This window comes from Larimichthys crocea, chromosome XVII (genome assembly GCF_000972845.2).
Source record: "Larimichthys crocea isolate SSNF chromosome XVII, L_crocea_2.0, whole genome shotgun sequence".
In the NCBI taxonomy this organism is placed as follows: Eukaryota; Metazoa; Chordata; class Actinopteri; family Sciaenidae; genus Larimichthys; species Larimichthys crocea.
In genome coordinates this window covers 13,542,258-13,564,977 of record NC_040027.1, presented here as the reverse complement: position 1 = coordinate 13,564,977, position 22,720 = coordinate 13,542,258, and the positions used below count along the sequence as shown (strand labels likewise).

Sequence of the window (22,720 nt, the reverse complement as noted above, 5' to 3'; positions counted from 1 at the left end):
CAGCATTCACAGCTTGTAGGTCTTGTACAAATCGCCATTCAACTGGTTGGCCTTCATCCCTAATTTTTTTGACAGGGAATAAAGGTGTGCGAACTGGAGAATCAGGACATGGAACAATTACGCCTGCTTGCAAAAGGTGATTGAACACTGGAGTAATGCCATCAATAGCCTCTTGTTTTAAAGGGTATTGTTGTTTGCATGGGCGAAAGTCAGATTTTGCAGTTATCATTACTGGCTCACAACCCTGAATTAGTCCTACATCATATTTATGCTTTGCCCACAAAATATCAGGAGGTGAGAGAACTCACCTTTAACCCGTCCGGAGTAGATATCAAACATATCCCCAATTTACACATGAGATCTCTGCCGAGCAGATTAACAGGGCAGAGATGTGAGAATAAGAATGCATGCTTTATTTACTCCCCCTCTGGTGTAATACAACGCAGAGGAGCGGTCACTCTCTCTTTAATCGATTGGCCAGATGCTCCGACAGAATACACATGGTTACCAGTCATTTTTGGTGTGTGTGAAAATGTGGAAGCCATAATCACAGAATTTGTAGCTCCTGAATCTACCAAAAACATCACTTCAGTCCCTTCTATTGTCAATGCATATAAAGGAAAAACAGTTTTAGGATCACCTGCATATTGTACATAAGTTTCAACCTGTGGTGTGTTTTTCTGTTCAAGATATCTTATAGCATTATGTACATGAGCATGAACATGCTGGTGTGTGTGCTCCTGGTTATCATCATTATGTAAACATGCATGTGGCTGTGTGTGTGTTTCACTTCCCTGTTCTGCAGAGCCTTCGGGTGATGTCCCTTGCCCTTCATCCTGTCCCTGTCAATCAGACGTGCCGTATGCTCGTGCCTGTTCATTCGAAGCGTTCATGGGACATTCTCTAGCCCAGTGTCCAATTTCTCCACATCTGTAACAGGCATTGGGATCTTGAAAGCCTTGTCCCTGCTGACCTCCTCGTCCGCCTCCTCTTCCCCCACGTCCACGGCCTCTGCCTCGTCCTCGGCCACGCTGTCCCTGCGTGGTTGCCAATGCAGAATACATAGTGAGGGCTGCCATGTGCAGTTCTTTCTCAGTCTTTTCCTGCTTAGCTTTCTTCTTCTGTTGCTGAGTCAGTTGTGCATGGCGTGCATGTCGCTTCAGATCATTTAGTCGACATTCTTCTTTGCACCCCACATATGTGCGGATAACAATATCATGTAACTCAGGGAGCATGCCTGCGAGGATGGAATTGCAGAGGTGGCTCTCCCATGCATCAGGCTGCGCACCGATATGCCCTGGCTCCTCCAGCCCACTATGTTCGTTAAAGATGGCAGTCAATCTGGATACATAGTCATCGACCTGTTCTTCTGGTTTTTGTTTGCAGCTGGCTATTTTAGACATATCAACCTTGGGAGGAAAGGCTTTCCTCAGTGCGTCACCTAGCACAAGGAGCGAATCCCGATACTCCATGTTTTTAGCATCGGCCCAATTTACGTGAACAATTTTCAACTCAGGCCTGGGAATACGTTGGGAGATTTTCAGCAGGTCTCCTGGCCCAAGTCTCTTTGCCAGAATCCTTCGTATTTCAGTTCCTGTAGGTCGGAATTCTTGACAAAAATTCAGAAATTGTTCAATAAATTTCATTCCTGAGTTGCGTGGATCTGGCAGGTGTTCTGCCGCCTCTCTTACATCAGCTGCTGTCCATGGCCGATGCACGAGAATAGGACCATCCGGTCCAGCCACCTCGACCATGGGAAAGGTCGAAGCAGTCGGTGTGTCAGTCTCAGAAGCTTGTAGTCTGGTCTGCATGGTGTGTGTTGACCTGAATACTGGTGGTACAGGAGGTGGTGGTGATGTAGCCAGCACGACATCTTCATATTCTTCCTTCTCTTCTTCTTTCACATCTTGATCTGGCTCGTCGTATCCTCCCATTGCTCCGGACACGGCAGGTTTTCGTCGAAAGGGACAGGAGTCTAGGTCAGGGTTCACCTTCAGGGCCTGCAGTTCTGTAACAGGATACAGAGAAGAGGGTGCAGTAGGAGGTGGAAGAACATATGGTGGTGGACCTTGTGTTTTCTTCATTTTCCGTTTTTCACTATTCTTTCTCTCTGGTAATTCCTTCTGACACTGCATCTCCTTCTCGTCGGTCACTTCTGCTTTCCAGTTACTCAAACACTTCCTATGTTTTTCTATTTCTGACTCCTTATAGTCTAATTTTCTTTCTAACTGTCTTATCTCTTTCATGCTCAGGGATCCCCCTTTAGGGAACCCAAATTCATTTGTCCATGCATTAAGACAATCAATACATTGAGAACCATATTTTGAGGTCATAATGGTGACGATGGGGCCTCCTGGAGGAGTCAGCGACTTAGACTTTCCTATTCCCATTTTCCAATAATGGGTGAGAGCTCTCTTTTATTCTCACAGGCGTCCCCGGAGAAGGGTGATTCGTTTTTAAGTCTCAATCACTCCAAAAAGACTTGTACCCAAAGTACAGAGATTGGACTCTTGCCAATCCCAGATTGGACTTTAACCAATCTTGATCTAAGGTTGGACTTTAACCAACCCGATCCAAGGTTGGACTTTAACCAACCCGTCTAGTCGCCACTCGTCAAGTTTTACCCCTTCACCACACTATGCCTCTTTTCTCTTTTTTTTTTTTTTTTCTTTTTTCAGTCTTCTATTTTTTTTTTTTTTTCTCTCAAGAAACTGAAAGTGTCTCACCAAATTTCTTTTTTCTTTTTCTTTTGAGTTCGTTGAATCCCAACGCCGGCGATCACGGACAAAATGATCAGTCCTCCTGTCTCTTAATCATTAATCGAGGTTGGAGGCCGGATTTCTTTTCTAATCCGGGGAAGCCACTCCACTGGTCACTGTCCGGACGACCGGTCGGGGGATCCTGTTCGTGACGCCAAGTTTGTTGTGGAAATTCGATAAAGACTGAGAACACGATCAGTATTAAATGAGAGTTTTATTCTTGGCCAAGGAGAGACAACAGTACGAGTACAAGAGTCGCAAAGTTCTCTCTGCTGATAATACATTCAACTGCTCCTTTTGTAGACATTTCTCCCCCTCCCTCTCCTCTGAGGTAATAAAAGAGACTCTAATTGAATTAAGGGGGTTACCCTCGTAAATATCTGCTTTACTCCCCTTTTTACACCGTGGCTGGTACCAACATCTCCGGGACAGAGAGAAATGTCCACACTCAAACATATATCAACCCATCAGGAGGCAGTCTCCTAAATAGGACAAAGTTCATACAAGTTAAACACAAAAATATAATTGTAATATAAAGTAAGCATAAAAAAGTAAAACAGAGGTTAAAAGAATTTTTCCACTACAAGTGCCATGGTAGATGAACCACTGTTCAACTGCTGTGTTACTATGTGATAAATACAGTCAGACGTGTTTCATGCGCGTGTACGTGTAAATAAGTGGGATGCACATTCTTTCTAGTGCGCGTTTCACACACACCTTTTCGTACAAATTTCCATAGATGCATCAGGCAGTTTGGCAGAGGGCATCCACCTCGTATTTCCACAGGAAATACAATTTTTTCTAGTTAGTGTGGCTGCCCTATTGTTCTTCAAAACTTTATTAGGGCCCGAGCACGCGGTGCAAGGCCCTATTGAATTTCGAATGTTTATTAGGGCCCGAGCACGCGGTGCGCGGCCCTATTGAATTTCGAATGTTTATTATTAGGGCCCGAGCACAGCACACTGGGGCGAGGACCTATTGGATTTCAAATGCTGAACGATGTTTAAGAGTAAATCGCATTTTTGATGGCCCATATCCCCCCGAAAATTTGCCTACCCCCCCCCCCATGTCAGGTGTAAAATTTCGCATTTGAACGAACTCCTCCTAGGGATTTCATCCTTAGGAGGAAACTTGCCGTGTGTGTTCTCGACAATGAAAAGTTATCAAAAGCACAACTTTTTATCAGAGGGCGTGGCCGTGACGCTGCCGATTTTTCCGGAAAAAAAACCCAGACTTCATTGACTTTTGGCCTGAATACTCTCATGTAAGTAAGTACTATTATTCCATTGATTGACATAGATAACTTGTGTTTAAGTTAATTGGATTTTGTGGTGAAGCAGTTGAACAGGAAGAAAGTTTGTTTTACCTCTCTGTAGCTGATGATCACACCAGCGTGATCAGATCACGTGGAGTCTGTAAAGCAGTGTAACAAAAAAATCTCTGTCACATAAAGCATCGGCATCAACTTTACACAAAAATGCTGATTTGATTTGGCGCCAATAGGCCATGGAAAACAGGAGATATGATTGTTTTACTTTGATAATAAATGTGCACTTATACTCGTGGGATGGGATGACAGGCGTTGCATTTGTGTCCATCTTTTAGCCATTTTACAACCTGGGAAAAGTGGCCGAATCAGCTGAACGGACAAACCAAACACTGATCTTAATATGTCCTTTTTGCTTTTAATGTGAGTTTTTCCTACATGCATGGGAGGAGAGGGTGAGGCATAAGAGAATATTAATTTGCAACTTCACCACTAGGTGCCACTAAATCCTATACACTGGACTTGGACCGTTGAAATTCAGAAAACTTTTCTTGATGATGGATTTAAAAAAAAAAAAAGCTAAATAAAGCCTGTCAAGTCTGTGACTGTGCATAAAACAACGTCCGAAGAAATGCAAGGTGCCCTGCGGTGCATAACGGTTCCTACCATACTAGAAAATACGGTACCGTGGATTACTATGCTACCAGCGCCAGTTTCCACTACATAGCGGCCGCCTCTACGCTCCTCCTGGCTTCTCACTGCATGCTACTCCCTTGTAAACAAACCAACATGGCAACTACTGCAACCGAACTACACAGCTGCTGTATGATTGGCTGTTTGCCTGTTACTGGTGACGTCCGGGGATATGATAGGCTATTTCCGCACGCTGGGTCCGCCCGTCTGTTAGCTGATTGGCTGTTCGTGTGTTTCTGCCGGCAAGAACGAACTCCATGAAGACAGCTCCGCTTAGATAGAAATTCGCTTCAAAACAAACCCAACTCTCGCCCAGATTCACGCACGGCTTACAGTCTCAAACACGAGACAACACACTCACCACGGCAGGAGCACCGGGCCTGAGCGGCGAGTCTGCCACGGCGTCGTCGTCATCAGTGGCTCCACTTACAGTATTTTGCTCAAAAAACCAAACTCATTGTTTCAAACTTGTTTCAGTCTAATTGTTACTTCACCAGTATTATGTTTATCATGCAGCAAACAACATTATAAGTAATTAATAAGTATTTATAACCAGTACAAATACATTGCAGTTCATAGAAATAATTATGATTAAAAAAAGGCTGCAGTATCGCGATAATACCTGAAACCATGATACTTTGTCTGGGATAGTATCGTGGCAACTCTACACTGGACCTTTATTAAAATACTTATTTAAACCATAGACAGTATAACACATTACATAAATAGAAAACACTATATTTAACATTATAATGTAGTTTTGTATTTATTTGCCATGGTTAAAGTAGGATAAATTAGATAGCTCTTGCAATTTAGCTCCCCCAGTTTTATGTCATAAATATGGACAGCTAATATTACTGACTAGTCCAACAACAAGAAGCCCAGCTCTGCATCTGTCTGTCAGCCTTTTATTTCACCAAGCTCCCACCAACAACAGGTTACATTGCCCGTTTGTTTAGCTCCTGTTTTGGCACAACACCAGCTCTGTTACCTGTTAGCATTCCCCGACACCTTGGGCCTGTAAACCTCCACTTTCCGGTGGTCCAAAACACCCGTGGTACAAACACTAACACTCCCCCAGTGCTCTGAGCTCACAGTCCGGACAGCCCTGCTAACAAAGTGAGCTGACAGCAGCTAACAGCAGCTACAAATGGCAGCAGTTTACTTCACTGTCCATCAGAAAACTGTGGAAATCACAGGGAGTTTAGGCATCAGAAAATATGATCCAGTTCCACCAAAATCAGTGAAATATTTGGCAGTGTCTGACTTAGTGCTAAAGAGTGTCACATACTTCTTGTGGGTGATCGTACCCAGAGCACAGAGTCACACAGGACAAACTCAGAACATGTAGTAACGGTTAAACCGGGTCTGGACAGACACAATAGTTACATTTAGATCTTTGAAACACAGGTGTAACTAATAACACTGGTAATGACTGCATTCCAATTATGTGTGTCAGCGTCTGGCGCACCGAAATGGAATGGAGGCATCATTATTAGTTACGCCTGTCTGCCTTGAGAAAGAGCTACAGTACTATGCTGTTGCCATTGTTATCATGGGATTTGAATACCTTTGAATACTTGTTATTATTGGCCCTGTTGCAGGCTGCAGTGTTATAATCTGAACAAAGGAAGTATAATGAGATGAGAAAACTACTGCAAATGATATATTAGGACACAGAAAAGTGTGTTTGCAGAAGGAAAACCACATTAAGCAAGGGAGTGTTAGTCAAGACCAGTTTATTCAGGGAAATAGTGAACATATATAGCGGCTGATGACTTGTTATGTCTTGTTATGTTAGTCTTTGAAGACTTGGCAGTGTGAAGCTAACCCGTCATTTCTTATCAGCCTTGTGTATATGAGCTGCTGTAACAAGTGAATTTCCCAAGCATAGAGGTGATTACAGTATACATCCAGGGTATTTTAATGTTCCATTGACTTAATACTTTAATACAACAAGTTACTGTACTGTCTCTAACCACTGTCTTTGTCTGTGTGGGCTAATTTCAAGACATTTTCTACTTCACTCTTTCCCAAAATGGCTTTAAATTTGGGCAACTCTGGATTTCCATTTCCTCCAGCATGTTTGCTGCCTTAGAAGTTGTTTGCCTTCTGATGATGCGTCCTTCCTGGCTGTTCCTCAGTCTAGGTTTATACACAAAGGTGACAGAGATTTTGCAGTCAGGGCTCCAACACTGTGGATTGAGCTGTGTGAGGAGATCAGGGCTGCAAACTATGTGTCGACTTTTAAAAATGCACTTTTATATAAGGGACATTTTTATGTCCTATGTCGCATTTTATTCTAGTTTTTTGCTTTTAAGTTATTGTTTTAATTGTGTTCTGTTTTACTGTAACTGAGTTTTTAAAGGTACAATATAAATAAAGTTTCAATGTTTTCCACATAATCACATTTTATTTATATATTTTTCACAGCGTGCCAGTGTTTTTTGGGAAATGGGATTCATATTATGCACATTCATATAACCACATATTTATATGGATATATTTACTGTATCTACAGGCCGTCTGATTTTATTTTAGCACACGGTGAAACTCTCATTTGGGAGTGCAAGACAAGCACGTAGATGACAGCAGGTCAAACCTCACATGCCAAAAAATATGCAAAATATGCAAAACAAGAACACAGATAAGGCAGTAAGGCTCACTGTTTTATTACTTCACTTTTATAACTTAAAAGATTAACATGGGCATGAAACACTCTCAGAATAGACAAGCTAGTTTTAACCAACATGGACTGAGTATGCAACACATCAAAATAATATTGACCACAATTAATTTGAATATGTCAATACTGACCTTTGTGTGCCGGAAAGATGTTTATTTTTATAAATGATGAAAAAAGACAATGTTTGACATTTTTGAAAATATGATCATCCACTCTCTTGCCAAGAGCTGTAAATAAAGAATAATTATGTATCCATCCATTTTATACCACCTGTTAATGTTTGGTTTGTTCCGTTTCTGTTCCATTGCAATTTCTTTTTTCACATTTATACCCTGTGGTTATTATTTATACCATGGTCACTTACTTTTGCAATATTATTTATATTATGGTCACTTTCCTTTGCAATATTTCTTACACTATGGTCATTTTACATTGCAATACTTTTATATATCATGCCACTTCCATCCTCAGTACTTGTCTGTTTTGAAGGTTGATTGTTTTTCGTGTTTATTGTGTAGGTTATAGATATTTTCTGTCTGTTTTAATTTCTGTGGGTTTTTCTGCCCTTTTATTTGATTTTCTACTTCTGTAGTGTATATTACACTTTCTGCTGCTGTAGCAAGTGAATTTCCCCATTGTGGGATAAATAAAGTACAATCTCATCTAATCTAATATAAGCACTTATCCATATCAGTATTAGGACTAGAGTCTGCATGTCTTTGGGCTGTGGGAGGAAGTCGGAGTACCCAGTGAGAAGCAAGCGGCAACCTCCGGTTCTGTGAAGTGAAGCCAGTGCAGAAGTACAAAAAGTTTTGGTCTCTATAGTTAATTTCCTCGTTCATGACAACTGTACTGAGGGTGATTTTTTTTATAGAACTCACCTGTTCAAATTATATTAAGGCTTAAAGTTATGTATAATGAACTGCATGGCCGCTTTGATTGACAGGTGGGTGCTGTTACAGATGGCTTGTTTGAGCACCCAGGCATCATTCAGACCGTTTCAGGTCTGCCGATGATCCACATCTTTGCTGATTTTTAGACTGCTGTTGCAGTCTACTCCTATTTAACAGTGTTAAATAGGAGCAAAAAATTGTTTGCTGAGAAATTGATTATTAGAAATATAACTAATCTCAAGGACATTTGCTTTGTGAGCCTTTTCAAGCTTTATTTTCAATAGAGACAGCTGAAGAGTGACAGGAATGTGGGGAGAGAGAGATGGGGAATGACATGTGGGAAAGAGCCACAGGTTGGATTCAAACCCTGGGCTGCAGCTGAAAGGACTGAGCCTTCGTACATGGGGCGGTTGCTCTACCAACTGAGCTAAACGACACCCCAGGACATTTGCTGTGTGAAACTGTTCAATGCACTGTTTCATGTATCTATGGACAAAAAGACGAAACCTCTCATATCAGGGCAGTAATTTAATCAGAACATCTTATAAACAGTGTGAGAACCTTCACAAATCACAGTACACAGGCTCTGATGTAGTGTCCAGGGCCCTCCTATGAGTAATGTTGTCGGTAAACCCTTATATGTTGACCACAAGGAGCAGCGGGTGTTCATGCAGGTGGACTAAGGTGTGGTGGAGGTCTGGGTGTCAGTGGGTCACATGAGCATGCAGACATGGTGGGTGTAGGTATACAGGACCGTTATGGGACTTTAGTGCAGGACAAAGACCAGTAGAGGGGCTTCAGTATGGACACGTGGGACACACGTGGGACACATCTGTTTCTTCCACAACCACTGCTCCATGCACTGAAACACACATGTGACAACAGAGTATGACATCTGTTGTTTATGATTTCTGCAGGTATTGATTCCTCTCACTGATGCCAGGAAGTAATTTCCAACACGCTGACCTACAGTAAGCACACACACGACAACACTGACCCTGACCCTGAGCTACGAGGACAGTGTCACATGTTTTGCTCAATCGTACATTCACTGTTTCAAATAGTTTCTTCTGTTTAAAAAGTTATGAAGCACTTAAAGTAGATAACTTGAGGATTTATTATTTTCTTGGTTATTTATTGACTTTTTTTCTGTTACAACACAAACACAAACACTAAAAACACTTTATTAAATCAACCTCCGAGCATTCAAAATGACACAAGTCGTCCTACAAGTCCTCAGACTCTACAGTATATAACGTTACCTTAGCACAGCTAAATAACAGAAGTTGAGGCGAACTGATTACATCTACTGTATGTGCCATATTTAATATTATTTGTAACATTTTTCAGACTTTTAAAGGTGGTGAATTTAAAATATTCATGTGTGATATTTTAAATCATTTGATGTCGTCATAACTGAACACATGAACATCTTGACATGCTTTATATACAGTCCTACTGTGAAGAAAATATACAGATCATTTATAAAAGTGGTATTATACACACATCAAAACAAGTCAAAAGTTTGGGCACACCTTCTCATGCAATGGTTTTTCTTTGATTTTATTGTTTTCTACACTTCTTCTTCAAGGTAACCACCAGTAACCAGTCTGAGAAATCAACAATTACAAGGTCCTCAGATTAGAGTCCACATAAATGCATCTCCACATCAACTGTTCAGAGGAGACTGTCTGAATCATATGGTGCATGGTTGAATTGCTGCAAAGAAACCATGACTGATTAAGACCAACAAGAAAAAGAAGAAAACTGAAGAAGACACACAAAGAATGGACACTAGACCAGTGGAAAGCTATACTTTGACGAGTCGAATCTGCGGTGTCTACCTTCTTTGCCTTGTGAGGTCTAATCTAAAGGTCCTGTTGATTGATGATAATAATGAACTTCTCCCTCTGCAGCAGAGGCAGCTCTTGGTCTTCTTTTCCTGGTTTAGAGCCACTTTTATTATAACGTTTGATGGTTTTGTGGTACTGACTGACCTAAAGTACTGATGGACCATTAATTCTCTTTACTTAGTTGACTAAAGTACTGATGGACCATTAATTCTCTTTACTTAGTTGAGTGATTCTTGCCATAACATGAATTACTACAGTAGATGAATTGAGTTTTTTACTGTACGCCAACATTACCTTTGAATAACTGATGATCTCAAACACATTAAGAAGACAAGAAATTCCACTAATTAACTCCTGAGTTTGTTTACACTTTTTTTTTCATTACTACATAATTCCCTATGTGTTTTTTCATAGTTTTGATGTCTTCGGTGAATGAGAAGGTGTGTCCAAACTTTTGACTTGTATTGTAGAGGCACATACTCAGTGGCCAGTGTTAGAGTAGTATAATTTAATAGTTTCAATACAGTAGTCCAAGCAGGAAGCTTCAAGTACTGGTGATTTCTTTATCAAATACTTGAATATGAATTCAGAGTTGTTGTTTTTTACAATACAAATTATGTTTCATAGATTCTTCAAGTGCTGTAAAGTCTCCAATAGGGCCCTACAGGACAGTTTTTACAGGATCAGGCACAGTCAAGGCCCTGAGATTTAAACACGTGAACATCATATAGTTGTAAAAGTTCAGGAGAGACTCCTGATGTTTGGGCCCATGGGTGCAAATCCTCCATCCACAGAATGATATCAGCGATGTCTCCGCAGGGAAAGTTGGCGATGGGGCGTGTGCTGCTCCTTCTCCGTGGAGATCGGTCCATCTGCTGACTTCCTCCTCTCGTCCGAGAGCGTCCTCACCTGACAAGCCGCCGCTTCACTGCCACTGCGAGGCCGACACTGCTCTGACCTCCGGGCCCCCTTCATCATCCACCACCACCAAACGGAGACATCGTGATCAGTAAGCCAGAGATAAGTTTCAGGTCTAGGCAGTCTGGATGTTTTCATTCCACTTCATGCATATCCAGGAATGAGCTGCCTTCATGCACCATGGATTTGATATCTGACATGCTGGGACTGAAGTGAACAAGTGGAGGCCGTCTCCTTCATGTTGTGTTTACAATGACATGCAGTGTGTCTGACATGAAGCCTGTTTTTACCTCTTTGTGGACACGGTGTGTACAGCGCAGCTCTTGAACTCCCCCTCCGCTCTTACGCATGTCCTCGTGACAGATCAAGCACAGCTTGTCTTCATCATTCTGTGAAAGACAGTTTTCCTCTTAAGGCTCAACATACAGCTTTATCAGCAATGTTTACAGTGTTAATGTCTGTCTGGTTGTGCTGTACTCTGACTCTACTTTAATGTATAAACATTTCCAAACTGCTAATCCTGGTTTGAAAAAGGTTGAAGTTACAACAATTCAACTTTTGTTTCGAAAGGTTTGTTGGACAAAGTCGAAAACCTCTGTGGCTGTGAAGTGAATGCCAAAAAACTGCAGTTCCTCAAACATTGTGAAGCTCAGAGTGTGGTGGCTCTGGCCACAACCATGTTGGCAGTCTTGCCTTTGTCACCTCCCTGAGGTAGGTTGAATGAAGCCTGGGTGCTCAAACAAGCCATCTGTAACGGCTCTAAATTATACATAACTTTAAGAATTAATATAAACTGAACAGGTGTGTTATATATAAATTCACCCTCAGTAAAATTGTCATGAATGAGGAAATTAGCTACAGAGACCAAAACTGTTTTTTGTACCAGGCTGAAGGTGAAGTTGGACATTTTAACATGGGGACTTATGGAGACTGACTCATTCTGGAGCCAGCCTCAAGTGGACGTTTGAGGAACTGCAGTTTTTGGCTACACTTCACAGAAACGGAAGATGCCGCACACAGTATTGACATTTTGGTAACATTATCTGTTTATGAAACTTATGATGTGAAAACAAAACTGTAAAATATATATACACAATATAAAAAGAAGTGATCTGGCCCTTTCATAAAACATGATTCTGGTCTTGTGGTGTACAATGAGTAATATGAGCTTTTGCAACATCTCATGCAGTTCAAACCTGTCCTCCTGTTAATGCTCTCTAAGTGCTCTGTGATCTTTAAGGGCTTCATTATAATTATATTATAACACACAGACTGCACCAAACCTGACTGACAGTTAAATAGATGATCTACAACACACTGGGTTAGTAAAGAAACTATAAAAACTGCTTAAATGTTCATTAACTTTATAACTCTTCTGCTCACCACAGACGTGGTCTTCTTATCGCAGAGATAAAGTCTCCCCCCGAACGACTCCGTGAGCTCTGGGATGGTGGTGATGCGGTTCTCCGGGATGGCTGACTTGGAGCGGCTGTTGTCGTCCGAGGAGGCACGTCGGGCTCTCTGGTGAGGCCTGACCTCCCCTTTGTCTTCTCTGGTTTTGTTGTGGCTCGGGGCGGCTGCCATTGACGCTGCATGGAGCCTGTTCAGCTTCATGACATCTAATTGTGACTGTGGATCACACAGAGAAGTACAATACATATACAGCACAATACTAATGTGGAAAACATGAAACCAGGCAGACGATCATGCTGAGCTTGTGTCTTGTGTAAATTGGGTTAATCACACCTAATATTCTTAAGTAACATGTCAGCAAAGCACCCACCTAATTATAGTTTATGTCTGCTCAGGACAGTTATTTACACAACGGCAATAATCAGATTATTGCATGTTTATGTTTTAAGATGAATATGTTTAAGCTGGCTTTGACCTTTGACCTTACTCATGGCAATGAGCGAGCACATGTTCTCTGTTTGGGTAAGATCTCTGGTGTGCAGCAGTCCATGTCTATCTTTCCAGATGTGGCATCATGTTAATGTCAAGGTGAAAGATGTAACTGAGACAAGTTTATGTTTCATAGTGATTAGAAAAGCCTATAATTCAGATACCGGTCGTAGAATTACTTCAGGCTTGTCTGTCAAATCTTGTTCAACTGAGTATGTCAAAGCTGAATGGCAGAAGGAAGGAGGTAAAGGCACAAAACATTTAGTCAGAGGTATCTGTAACTGAACAATATAGTATTTTACTTCAGATAAATCAGCCGTCAAATCCTGCGTCGCAGCTAATTTCCGGATGTCATTTAAGAGCCTTGAGTGCAGCTTAGTTTTATTGATGCTCCTTACAGAGAAAACTTCACAAAGGTAGGGAGTCCCAAACATTTGCATAATTTTTGAAGCAAAGGGGCTGTCAGTTTGGGGTGTCCCGGCAAAAATGTGTCCAAGCGGAGACAAAGTCAGATTTGTCAAGTCAATTATTTCTAGTTGCATGTCAAAAATTTAAATCCCAGTTGAAATAGCAGTTACTTTTATTGGAAATTTGCAATTGATGTCTTCTCTATAATTTTTACACTTTACAAAGTCATCCCACTGGCTGGAATGGAACTTCTGGCAGGGCCAGTTTTGGCCCACGAGCCGTATGTTTGACTCTCCCCTGCTGTAGATTATATACTGTACATGCATTAATACAATGTCATCGTCTGCAAAAATGTAAACGTGATCTTTCTTTTCTAACCTTGCTACTTTGTTTTTTTTTACTTTACTGTACATAACTTTTATCAGTTTGTCCACACAGACATTGAATTTTGATTAATACAGTCATTTATGTGCATTTATTTGTGTTACCATGTTTAAAATCACTCTTCATGCTGTGGTCAGTCAGATATTTTCTGTGTGTTGCTGCTATTTGCACATATTGCATGTATGTTACTGAACAAAGTCACTTCCATTAAACGCTGCTGGTCCTTACCACAGTCGGGAGTGATGCCCTCCGATCAGTTTGCACTCTTGAAGGTCTTCTGAAGCTGCGTTTTCGTTCTCTGGAGTGCCTTGATTCTGCTCCGTGACCCCAGTAGCTGCTCATCCATTTTGTGAAGTTACCATCATCATCCTCATCATTGTCCAAAGTGAAAGCAGGCAGGAGCCTAAGAGACATGATAAAATTGTGCAGGGGAGCCTCTCGGTGCAGCAGCAAGTCCCCGGTACAACAGATAAAAGTGTGATCCCAGCCGGGCGGCACAGAGAGTAAAGACAACACTGAGCTGACCTACTAAGCTTCTAACTGAGTGGCTGCTCTACTACACAACAGTGTCCCACAAAGCAAAGGTAACTTACTTGAATTAGATCCCCCCCTGGAGCCTCAACTGCTGCTGTATTCTTGGATGATCCAAAAATAAACAGCAGAGCTTTTGCTCAAGTCTTTAAATAAGTGAATCCTCTATAATCTAGTTATCGTGGCTGGTGAGAAAGTAAAAATGGAGACGATGGGAATAAACACAGCAGCGGGAGTCAGAGAGGAACGGATAGTATTTTGGCACTGGGTGAGCGATGTGACCACTGCTTTTAATCTTTCCATTACAGTCATGGGCCTGGGGGGCAGACAACAGAAACTCCAATTTCCCCATACTTTCCACTCGCTGAGTACATCAAACCTGTCAATAATTATGGAGTGCAGGCTGCTGCTGTGCGCTGAGAGCCTGCGGCTTGTTTAATACAGGACAAAGAGGGAGCATATCTTTTTGCACTGGGTACTACTGATTCATAATTTGTGTTCTGTATGAGAGAAAAGCAACAACATCAGTAGGAGCTAAAATATTCCCGACCGCATATTGTATGAAGACCAGGAGTTTAATTATTATTGTTATTACTTTTTGAAGGCTTAAAATATAAATAATACACAATCAATGAAAAACAGTAAATAGATAGCAACACACAACACAATACACTAATGAGATTACACTTTCAGAAGGATTTGTTAAACTAACATCTTTTAAGATATGCTTAAATTCTTTATAGTTGGAGAACAAATTGCAACCAACAACCTCTGTGGCTGTGAAGTCGGTCTCCATAAGTCCCCATGTTCAAATGTCCAACTTCACAGCAGAAATAAACATGTTTACAAAAAACAGTTTTCGTCTCTATAGCTAATTTCCCCGTTCAACTGTACTGAGGGTGAATTTTTACATAACTCACCTGTTCATATTATATTAAGACTTAAAGTTATGCAGAATTAACAGCGTTGCTGCTTTGATTGACAGGTGGGTGCCATTACAAGTGGCTTATTTGAACCAATGACAGTATAAAGAATGGGCAAAGCCTGAGTCACCCACAGAAGCGCTGTTTTGAAGCCGAAAATAATCCAACCTCTTACCTCCTAATCTAAAAATCGGCAAAGATTTTGATCGTTGGTGAACCTGAGGTTGTGCCGAATGATGCCTAAATGCTCTAATAAGCCATTTGTAACTGTACTTACCTGTCAATCAAGTGGAGACTCTGTTTATTCTGCATAACTTTAAGTCTTAAGACAATTTGAACATGTGAGTTCTATAAAAAAATCAGATGTACAAACAAATGGAGGCTAACAGTAATCTAGTTTGGAGGACTAGAGGATCAAACTTGAAGAGACTGGTGGCTGCCATCAAACCGTGTGTGTGTTTGTGTGTGTGTGTGTGTGTGTGTGTGTGTCTGCCAAATAGATTTATAAAAGCCTTCTTGAAAAAACAAAGACATCACCAACAAACAGTTAATCTGATTAAATTGTGTATTTACATAGTTGAATTGGGAGATCAGTACTTCTAATATGACTTCTTTGCTGTAGAAACACATTTACCTGCTTACTAAAGTTATATCATATATTATATTATCTAAAAACTTCCCAACTTTACAGGAACGCAGACTCCTCTCAGCGGTCACAGCTTCCAAACATCTCCTGGGAGAGACTAGAACTAAGCCCGGCTGCTCTAACAATAGCAGACGCATTTAACAACAAGAGTCAGAAATAGCTGAAAGATCAGACATCCTTATTGTAACCTCTGTCTGTAGCTTTCTGAAGTAACAGTATCTGCTGGGTCATTGAAGAGAAACACACACACACACAACATACAGTACATGGTTACATCACATGTTGCAAAACTGATTTTATAGCATTTCAAAACACGTCACTGCGTTAGTGTAGAATCAGTTGTTTTAAGCTGCTCAACCAGCATAGATTAAACATAATTACACAATTATCATAAATTATAAAACACAGAGCATTAAGTGCAAAAATGTTCTTTTTACTTTGACTCCAAAAACTAGAAACTACATGTAGCGGACTGTGTGAATGAGTTATGAGTCAGTCCTTGAATTATAGGACACCTCTTTAGGGAATTGTTGTCCTATCACAGGGCTCTTCATCACACCGGCTTCCCTCTATAACCAGCTGGATACAGTTGACTTTGAAAACAGTGCTGGTCACTATTTGAGGACAGATGGCCTCGGGCACAAATTGAGTAGTCAGGGTCCAGACAGAGCAGCACGAAATGGGAAGAGACTGAACTTGGCAAACACGCACAGCAAACCCATATAATACATGCACATTGATCAGAATAAAATGTAATGTCGGTGATGAAAAACTTTAACAAAGAAAAATGCAGAGGTGTACACGGTGCAGCATTTTTGATTCAGGTGGTTGTTTCTGTTCAGATTTATAGAGGGACTCAGCAGCACTGCCTCCTGGTGGCTGCAGTCAACCCTCATACAGACAAATGTTTACCCAAGAAAAAGTCCATCCATTCATATTTGTGACCTTTTATCCTCATCAGGGTCGACTCTTCAGCTACAAAAAAAGAAGAAGGACAAATACTGTGAAAATGTGCCTATTACAACCATACAGACCAGGGGTGTCAAACTCAATTTAGTTGAGGGTACGAAATCATCAAACCAGTGCAATATCAGGTGTCAAATCCTGAGTTGCATTTTTCAGGATGCCATTTAAGTGCTCCTCGTGTGTGAGCCTTGAGTGCTGCTTTGTTTTATTGATGCTCATTACAGAGAAAACTTGTTCACAAAGGTAGGTAGTCCCAAACACAGCACATATATTTTTGCAGCTGTCAGTTTGGGGTACTCCGGCAAGAGATACTGATGAAATATGTCTAAGCCGACACAAAAGCAAATTTGTCCTTTAAATCTGACTCTGGTCAATGCAGGTCAAATATTTTAAGTTGGGTGTCAACGGGAAGATTAGAAGTTCATCAAAGACGTGAAACTAAAACAGCAAAAAAACACGTAGAACAGATAACAACTTTTTTTTTTTTTTTTTTTACTAGCAGCTCCAACATGAACAGTTAATGTCTTCTCTGTAATTCTTACACTTTGCAAAGTCATTCCACGGGCACCTCTGGTGGGCCGGTTTTGGCCCTGCTGTAGGGTATATACTGTAAATGCATTAATACAATGTCACTGTCTGCAAAAATGTAAACATGATCTTTCTTTTCTAACCTTGCTACTTTAATTTTTTTTTTTACTTTACTGTACACAACTTTTATCAGTTTGTCCACACAGACATTGAATTTTGATAAATATAGTCATTTATGTGCATTTATTTTTAAGGGCAGTTGTGTTACCACGTTTAAAATCATTCTTCATGCTGAGGTCAGTCAGATATATTCTGTGTGTTGCTGCTATTTGCTCATATTGTATGTATGTTACTGAACAAAGTCGTATGTTTGACACCCCTGATGTGGACCTGTTTTGTTTTTGTTTTTTTTGTTTTTTCTAACTACTAGATCCTTGTAGTCAATGGCCTGTATCTAACTAACTAACTAACTAACTAACTAACTAACAGCTCTGGCTGGCTGCCCATCACTCCACCATCTCTCTCCACATTGCATGTCTATGAGCCCTTGTATTGCATGTGTGTGTGTGTTCTGGGTTGAAAATGCATGTAAATAAAACAGAGTGAAAAAAGAATTTCCCCGTTGAGGGATTAATAAAGTTTCTAAAAAAAACAACACATTGTCTGATCTGTTTTTAATGTCATGCTTCGTACAGTTGTATGTGATTGTTCTCTATAATGTGCCGTTAACAACAGCCATCTATGTAGCTGTCTAACTCCTCATTTTGTATAGGTGACCTGCCTTTTTGTGTGTGTGTGTGTGTGTGTGTGTTTTTTTGTTTTTTATTTGCTTGTTTGTTTGTTTATTATTATTATTGTTTGTTTATATATTTATACACAAGTATCTTGTACATTATTTGTTTTTATCTGAGTTTTGTGATAACGATAATGAGAAACTTGATACTTGCTTTCTTATAGCTGTCACTTATGTGTTTAAAAATTCAATAAACAAAGTTGGGGGGAAAAAAACAACAACTTTACAAGTGCAGGTGTTGTGAGACTTTACAACACCTGCACCTGATCATGTTGTAGTCTCCTGTTCATGTCCCATTGCTATTTTTTGTTCTTGTTTGTTTTTGTTTTTTTTTAGTTTATGTTCTACCTAAGTACTTGTTTTGTAAATCTGCACATTCTTAAATCTGCACATTCTACTTTAGTACTTTTTGTAAATATGTACACTTGTGTTTTCCCTCCTTGATTCTAATTTCCCCGCTGTGGGATAAATAAATTATTATCTAATCTAATCTAATCTAAAACATGAATTATTATCGTTTAAACATGTTAATTGTGCACATTTCTAACTGTTTTTTTCATTATATTTTCTCTCTCAGCTGCTCAAAAATAATGTTTGGACTACAAAATCCCCCCCTTGCTGAACTACAACTACACACAGCCCCTGCGGCTTGCCCGCCAGTATCCCATGAGCCCTCGGTGTGTGTGTGACCTCTCGGGGCACGGGAAGCAGTCGCTCCGCTCCTCACGCTGCTCGGTGCTCGGTGCTGCTACAGTCCGGCTAACTCTCTGTAGATCATGGCTGCTTCTAAGCCAGTCGAGCCGCAGTCCGGGACTGGACTCCCCCGCTGGCAGCTGGCACTGTTAGTCGGGGCTCCCATAGTGCTGGGAGTGGGGGCGGTTTATCTGTGGAACCGGAGCAGGACGAAGGAGAGGAAAGGCACCGGGGAGCGGAAGACACCAGAAGGCAGCGCCAGCCCGGTGCAGGGCCAAGACGGCGCAGTGCGAGCCAACCGGGAGCAGGAGAACATGGTACAGTTTACCCGCCTACACTGCTCTGTACTCCGGCTGTCAATGCGCCACAACACCGGTCACATTAGCACGTCACGGTGACAGTATATATCCCGGCTGGAGGTGTCGTTACCGTTAAAGTCCAGTCAAGGACACCGACAGCCAGCTGCGACTAGGCCGACCGCTAACCGACCAACGGTTCGTCTGGATTAGCTGTTAACGGCTAAGAGCTAGTTAGCACGGGTTAGTTAGCACGGGTTAACTAGCACGGTTACAAATGTCACGACAGTGTGAAAGTGTGTGTGTGTGTGCGCGCTTTAGCTTCTTGTTTCGGTTTTCAGAGCATGAGGAGGTAACGTCAGAAACGTCAGAGGGGCGGAGGCGGCTGTCACCTGAATGAGAGTTTGAACCGTGTTAGATAATGTGACTGTCAGTGATGTCTGACTTATGTGACCTAGTTAGAGCTGGTTAGTAGTTCATACGCACTGACCAACCTAAATCAACCTGCAGCATGGCTGTATGTTATATATTCAATGAGAGGTGTGTTCTTCTCACAGAAGTCTGTTTGTGTTTTTGATAAAAACTCTGTGTATGTCACATGAAATACTATTGTGCAATTATATTATTGTGCAGTCATGTAGATGCAGGTACTGTCAGTAATATGCACGCATTGTACAGGTATAAGGTGTATGTAACATTACTGATCCCCCAGCTCATGATAGATAGAAAGACAGACAGACAGACAGACAGACAGACAGACAGACAGACAGAAAGAAAGAAAAAAAAAAGATAGAAAGACAGAAAGAAAAAAAAGAGACAGAAAGACAGAAAGAAAGATAGATATATAGATATTAGGGTTGATAGATCCATGTATGCACACCTTGCACTGGCTAAATATGACACATTTCTATGCGTATCTTTATATAATTATTATTATTATATACTGTTGTTATTGCTATATACTGGATATTTTTAAAAATGTTTTATTTCTGTCCAATCTTGCCACTGCACTCTATCTTGTATTTTTAATTCCTTGTCATTCTGTGTTATTTATTTTTTTTCCTACCTCAGTATTTTATTCTATTTTTATTTTTTTCTATTTTATTGTATTTAAAATAAGGACTCTATGACGACCTAATTTCCCTTCAGGCCTTAATAAAGTCTTCTGTCACAGTGCAGGACAAGTATTACAAATGCAAAACAGGCACACGGAGAATATATATATATATATATATATATATATATATATATATATACACACACACACACACAAAAGCCACGAGGTAGATAAGGCATGTCTTATAGATAGTATAACAGAATGTCAGTTTCTGTGTCTCTGGTGCTAGGAGATGAAGCCACTGTGGAAGTGGGAAAAAAACTGTATTTCTTTAAACAACCACTTGAGGCTGGCTGCAGAAATGTCTCCATAAGCCCCCATGTTGACATGTCCAACTTCACAGCAGAAGTAAACATGTTTACAGCCTGGTTCAGACGACGGATTTTGGTATCTATAACTCACTCGTTCAGATGATACTAAGGCTTAAAGTTGCTCATAGGTAACAGCATTGCCGCTTGATTGACAGGTAGGTGCTGTTACAGATGGCACAGGTGTCATTTGGTTTGCCTTAGATTGGCCGATGAACCACATCTTCACATCTTTGCAGATTTTTACATTTGCTGGTTGGTAGATGAAGCTTCTTTATACTCTCCTTGTGTATCACGTATGGATACTGTACAGTAACGCAGTCTGACTAATGTAACCTCGTTAATAATAGCTAATAATAGTTCATACACAACCCACTGACCAGCCAAGGTGGCAGAAGTGGAATATGATAAGTTTTCATGTGTGTGTATCAACCTGAAAACAAGAACCAGTTTGTTTGTTTTTTACCTCAGAATGAGACTTTTCTATCTGCAGAGGGAACTGGTCCACTTCCACTGAGTCCACCATGTTTCTACAGTGGCCCAGAGCGGACAAAGCAAACATTTGCTCTAGACAGCAAATGTTTATCCTTCATGCTTCGAACAGGAGGGTTAGGCGAGTGGTATTCAGCTGGCTGCGTTCACATCGTCACCACTAGACGTGTAGATAGTATAACTACTATATTAGTGGTTCGATCCCCGGCTCCTCCGGTCTGCATGTGTACGTGTGAACCATCGGTGTGTGAATATGTTTGAATGGTTAGTTCACAAAATGTGATGTTGGCACCTTGCATGGCAGCCATGTATGAATGTCTGTGTGTGTGAATGTATAGAGTGATCTGTAACAGTGAGACAGTGCTACATGCTGGTGTTAAAAGAGTCTGACAGCTGTTGGACTGAAGGACCTGCAGCAGCGCTCCTTCTTACTCTGTGGTTGTAGCAGTCTGTTGCTGAAGGAGCTGCTTAAGCCCCCACAGTTGTTTTCCTCACAGCAGTGTTGTTATAAATGGTTCCTTAGCTGTTTTGTTGTGTCAGTTTGATGGCATTCAATCCTCAGCACACACTTACACAGCCTATGAGATGATAAGAGATTCTTAAAACAGTCTTTTCAGTCCATGAGCCAGTCCACTGAGTCACAGGGGAGGCCATTTAATCAATAGTCGTTTCTCTCCCTCTCCCATTTAGAGCCCTTTGGATCGGGCCCAAGCAGCAAAGAACAAGGGCAACAAGTACTTCAAGGCTGGCAAGTACGAGAATGCCATCCAGTGCTACACAGAGGCCATTGGTCTCTGCCCCACAGAGCAGAAGACTGATTTATCGACGTTTTACCAGAACAGAGCAGCAGCCTATGAACAGCAGGTGAGCAACACCAGATTATTTTTATCTCTTTATTATGAAATGATGAAAAATGTCCAAGGTAAACTTTATTTCTCAATGTTATGTTGTAATGCTGCTGTGGTAATGATGGAAACTTAATTTAATTTTAAATTAGGGATGCAACAATTAAACACGTTCACTATTACTTGTGCTTTAAAACATCACAGCTTTGTAACCGTAAAGATTCAGGAACACTATTTTTCTGCGAATAAAGGTAGTACAGTGAGCAAAATTAAACAAATGTAAACAAATGATGTCCAGGCAGAACAAAAACAAACCTGGAGCACCAACTGAAAAAGGTGCAACTAAGCAAAGTTGTGGTACATTCAGACAGGTGTGAAACAATCAGGTCGAGACAGAGACAGTGGGGAGCGACGCTGGCATCGATAAGCCGGTTAGTCAGAGGGATTCAAAGTTATTTCCTGAATCACACATAATAGACAGACCCCCACTCACCATCCCACAGCTTTGCTGTGATTTGCTGCTACGATTGCTTAAAGGGTTCTGATTTTCTTCTTCTCGCAGCTTAAGGCCAGAATAAATTGCACACCTCTGCAGAAAACATCAGTTGCTCGTCCTTTAGTCAATGTGTAGTAAATCCTGCAAATGATCAACATTACCAAATCTTTCCACCCTCATGTTTGACTGAAGGTTTACCCCACGGAGCTTGTGTGGATCACTTCATAGTCAGATATGTTTTAGACGATAACCATCTTATGACTTATTATTTCAGATGAAGTGGACAGAAGTGGTCCAGGACTGCTCTCAGGCCGTGGAGATGA

The 22,720-nt window shown here is 41.0% G+C and overlaps 2 protein-coding genes across 2 annotated transcripts in view; one reads left to right on the top strand and one right to left on the bottom strand.

Moving 5' to 3' along the window:
• Window positions 1-10,643: 10,643 nt before the first annotated feature.
• On the bottom strand, window positions 10,644-14,506 carry lnp1 (leukemia NUP98 fusion partner 1). Its single transcript, XM_019252935.2, has 4 exons — window positions 13,992-14,506; window positions 12,453-12,698; window positions 11,360-11,458; window positions 10,644-11,120 (listed from the first exon to the last, which is right to left on the bottom strand). The coding sequence occupies exons 1-4, from the start codon at window positions 14,175-14,177 to the stop codon at window positions 10,953-10,955; spliced, it is 699 nt and encodes a 232-aa protein (XP_019108480.1). The 5' UTR covers window positions 14,178-14,506; the 3' UTR covers window positions 10,644-10,952.
• Window positions 14,507-18,818: 4,312 nt separating this feature from the next.
• Window positions 18,819-22,720, top strand: part of tomm70a (translocase of outer mitochondrial membrane 70 homolog A (S. cerevisiae)) — a 10,057-nt gene continuing 6,155 nt past the window's right edge. Inside the window, exons 1-2 of the mRNA XM_019252973.2 lie at window positions 18,819-19,160; window positions 21,747-21,920. Of these exons, the coding sequence (XP_019108518.1) occupies window positions 18,927-19,160; window positions 21,747-21,920 (408 nt within the window). The 5' untranslated portion in view covers window positions 18,819-18,926. The remainder of the gene's footprint in view (window positions 19,161-21,746; window positions 21,921-22,720) is intronic.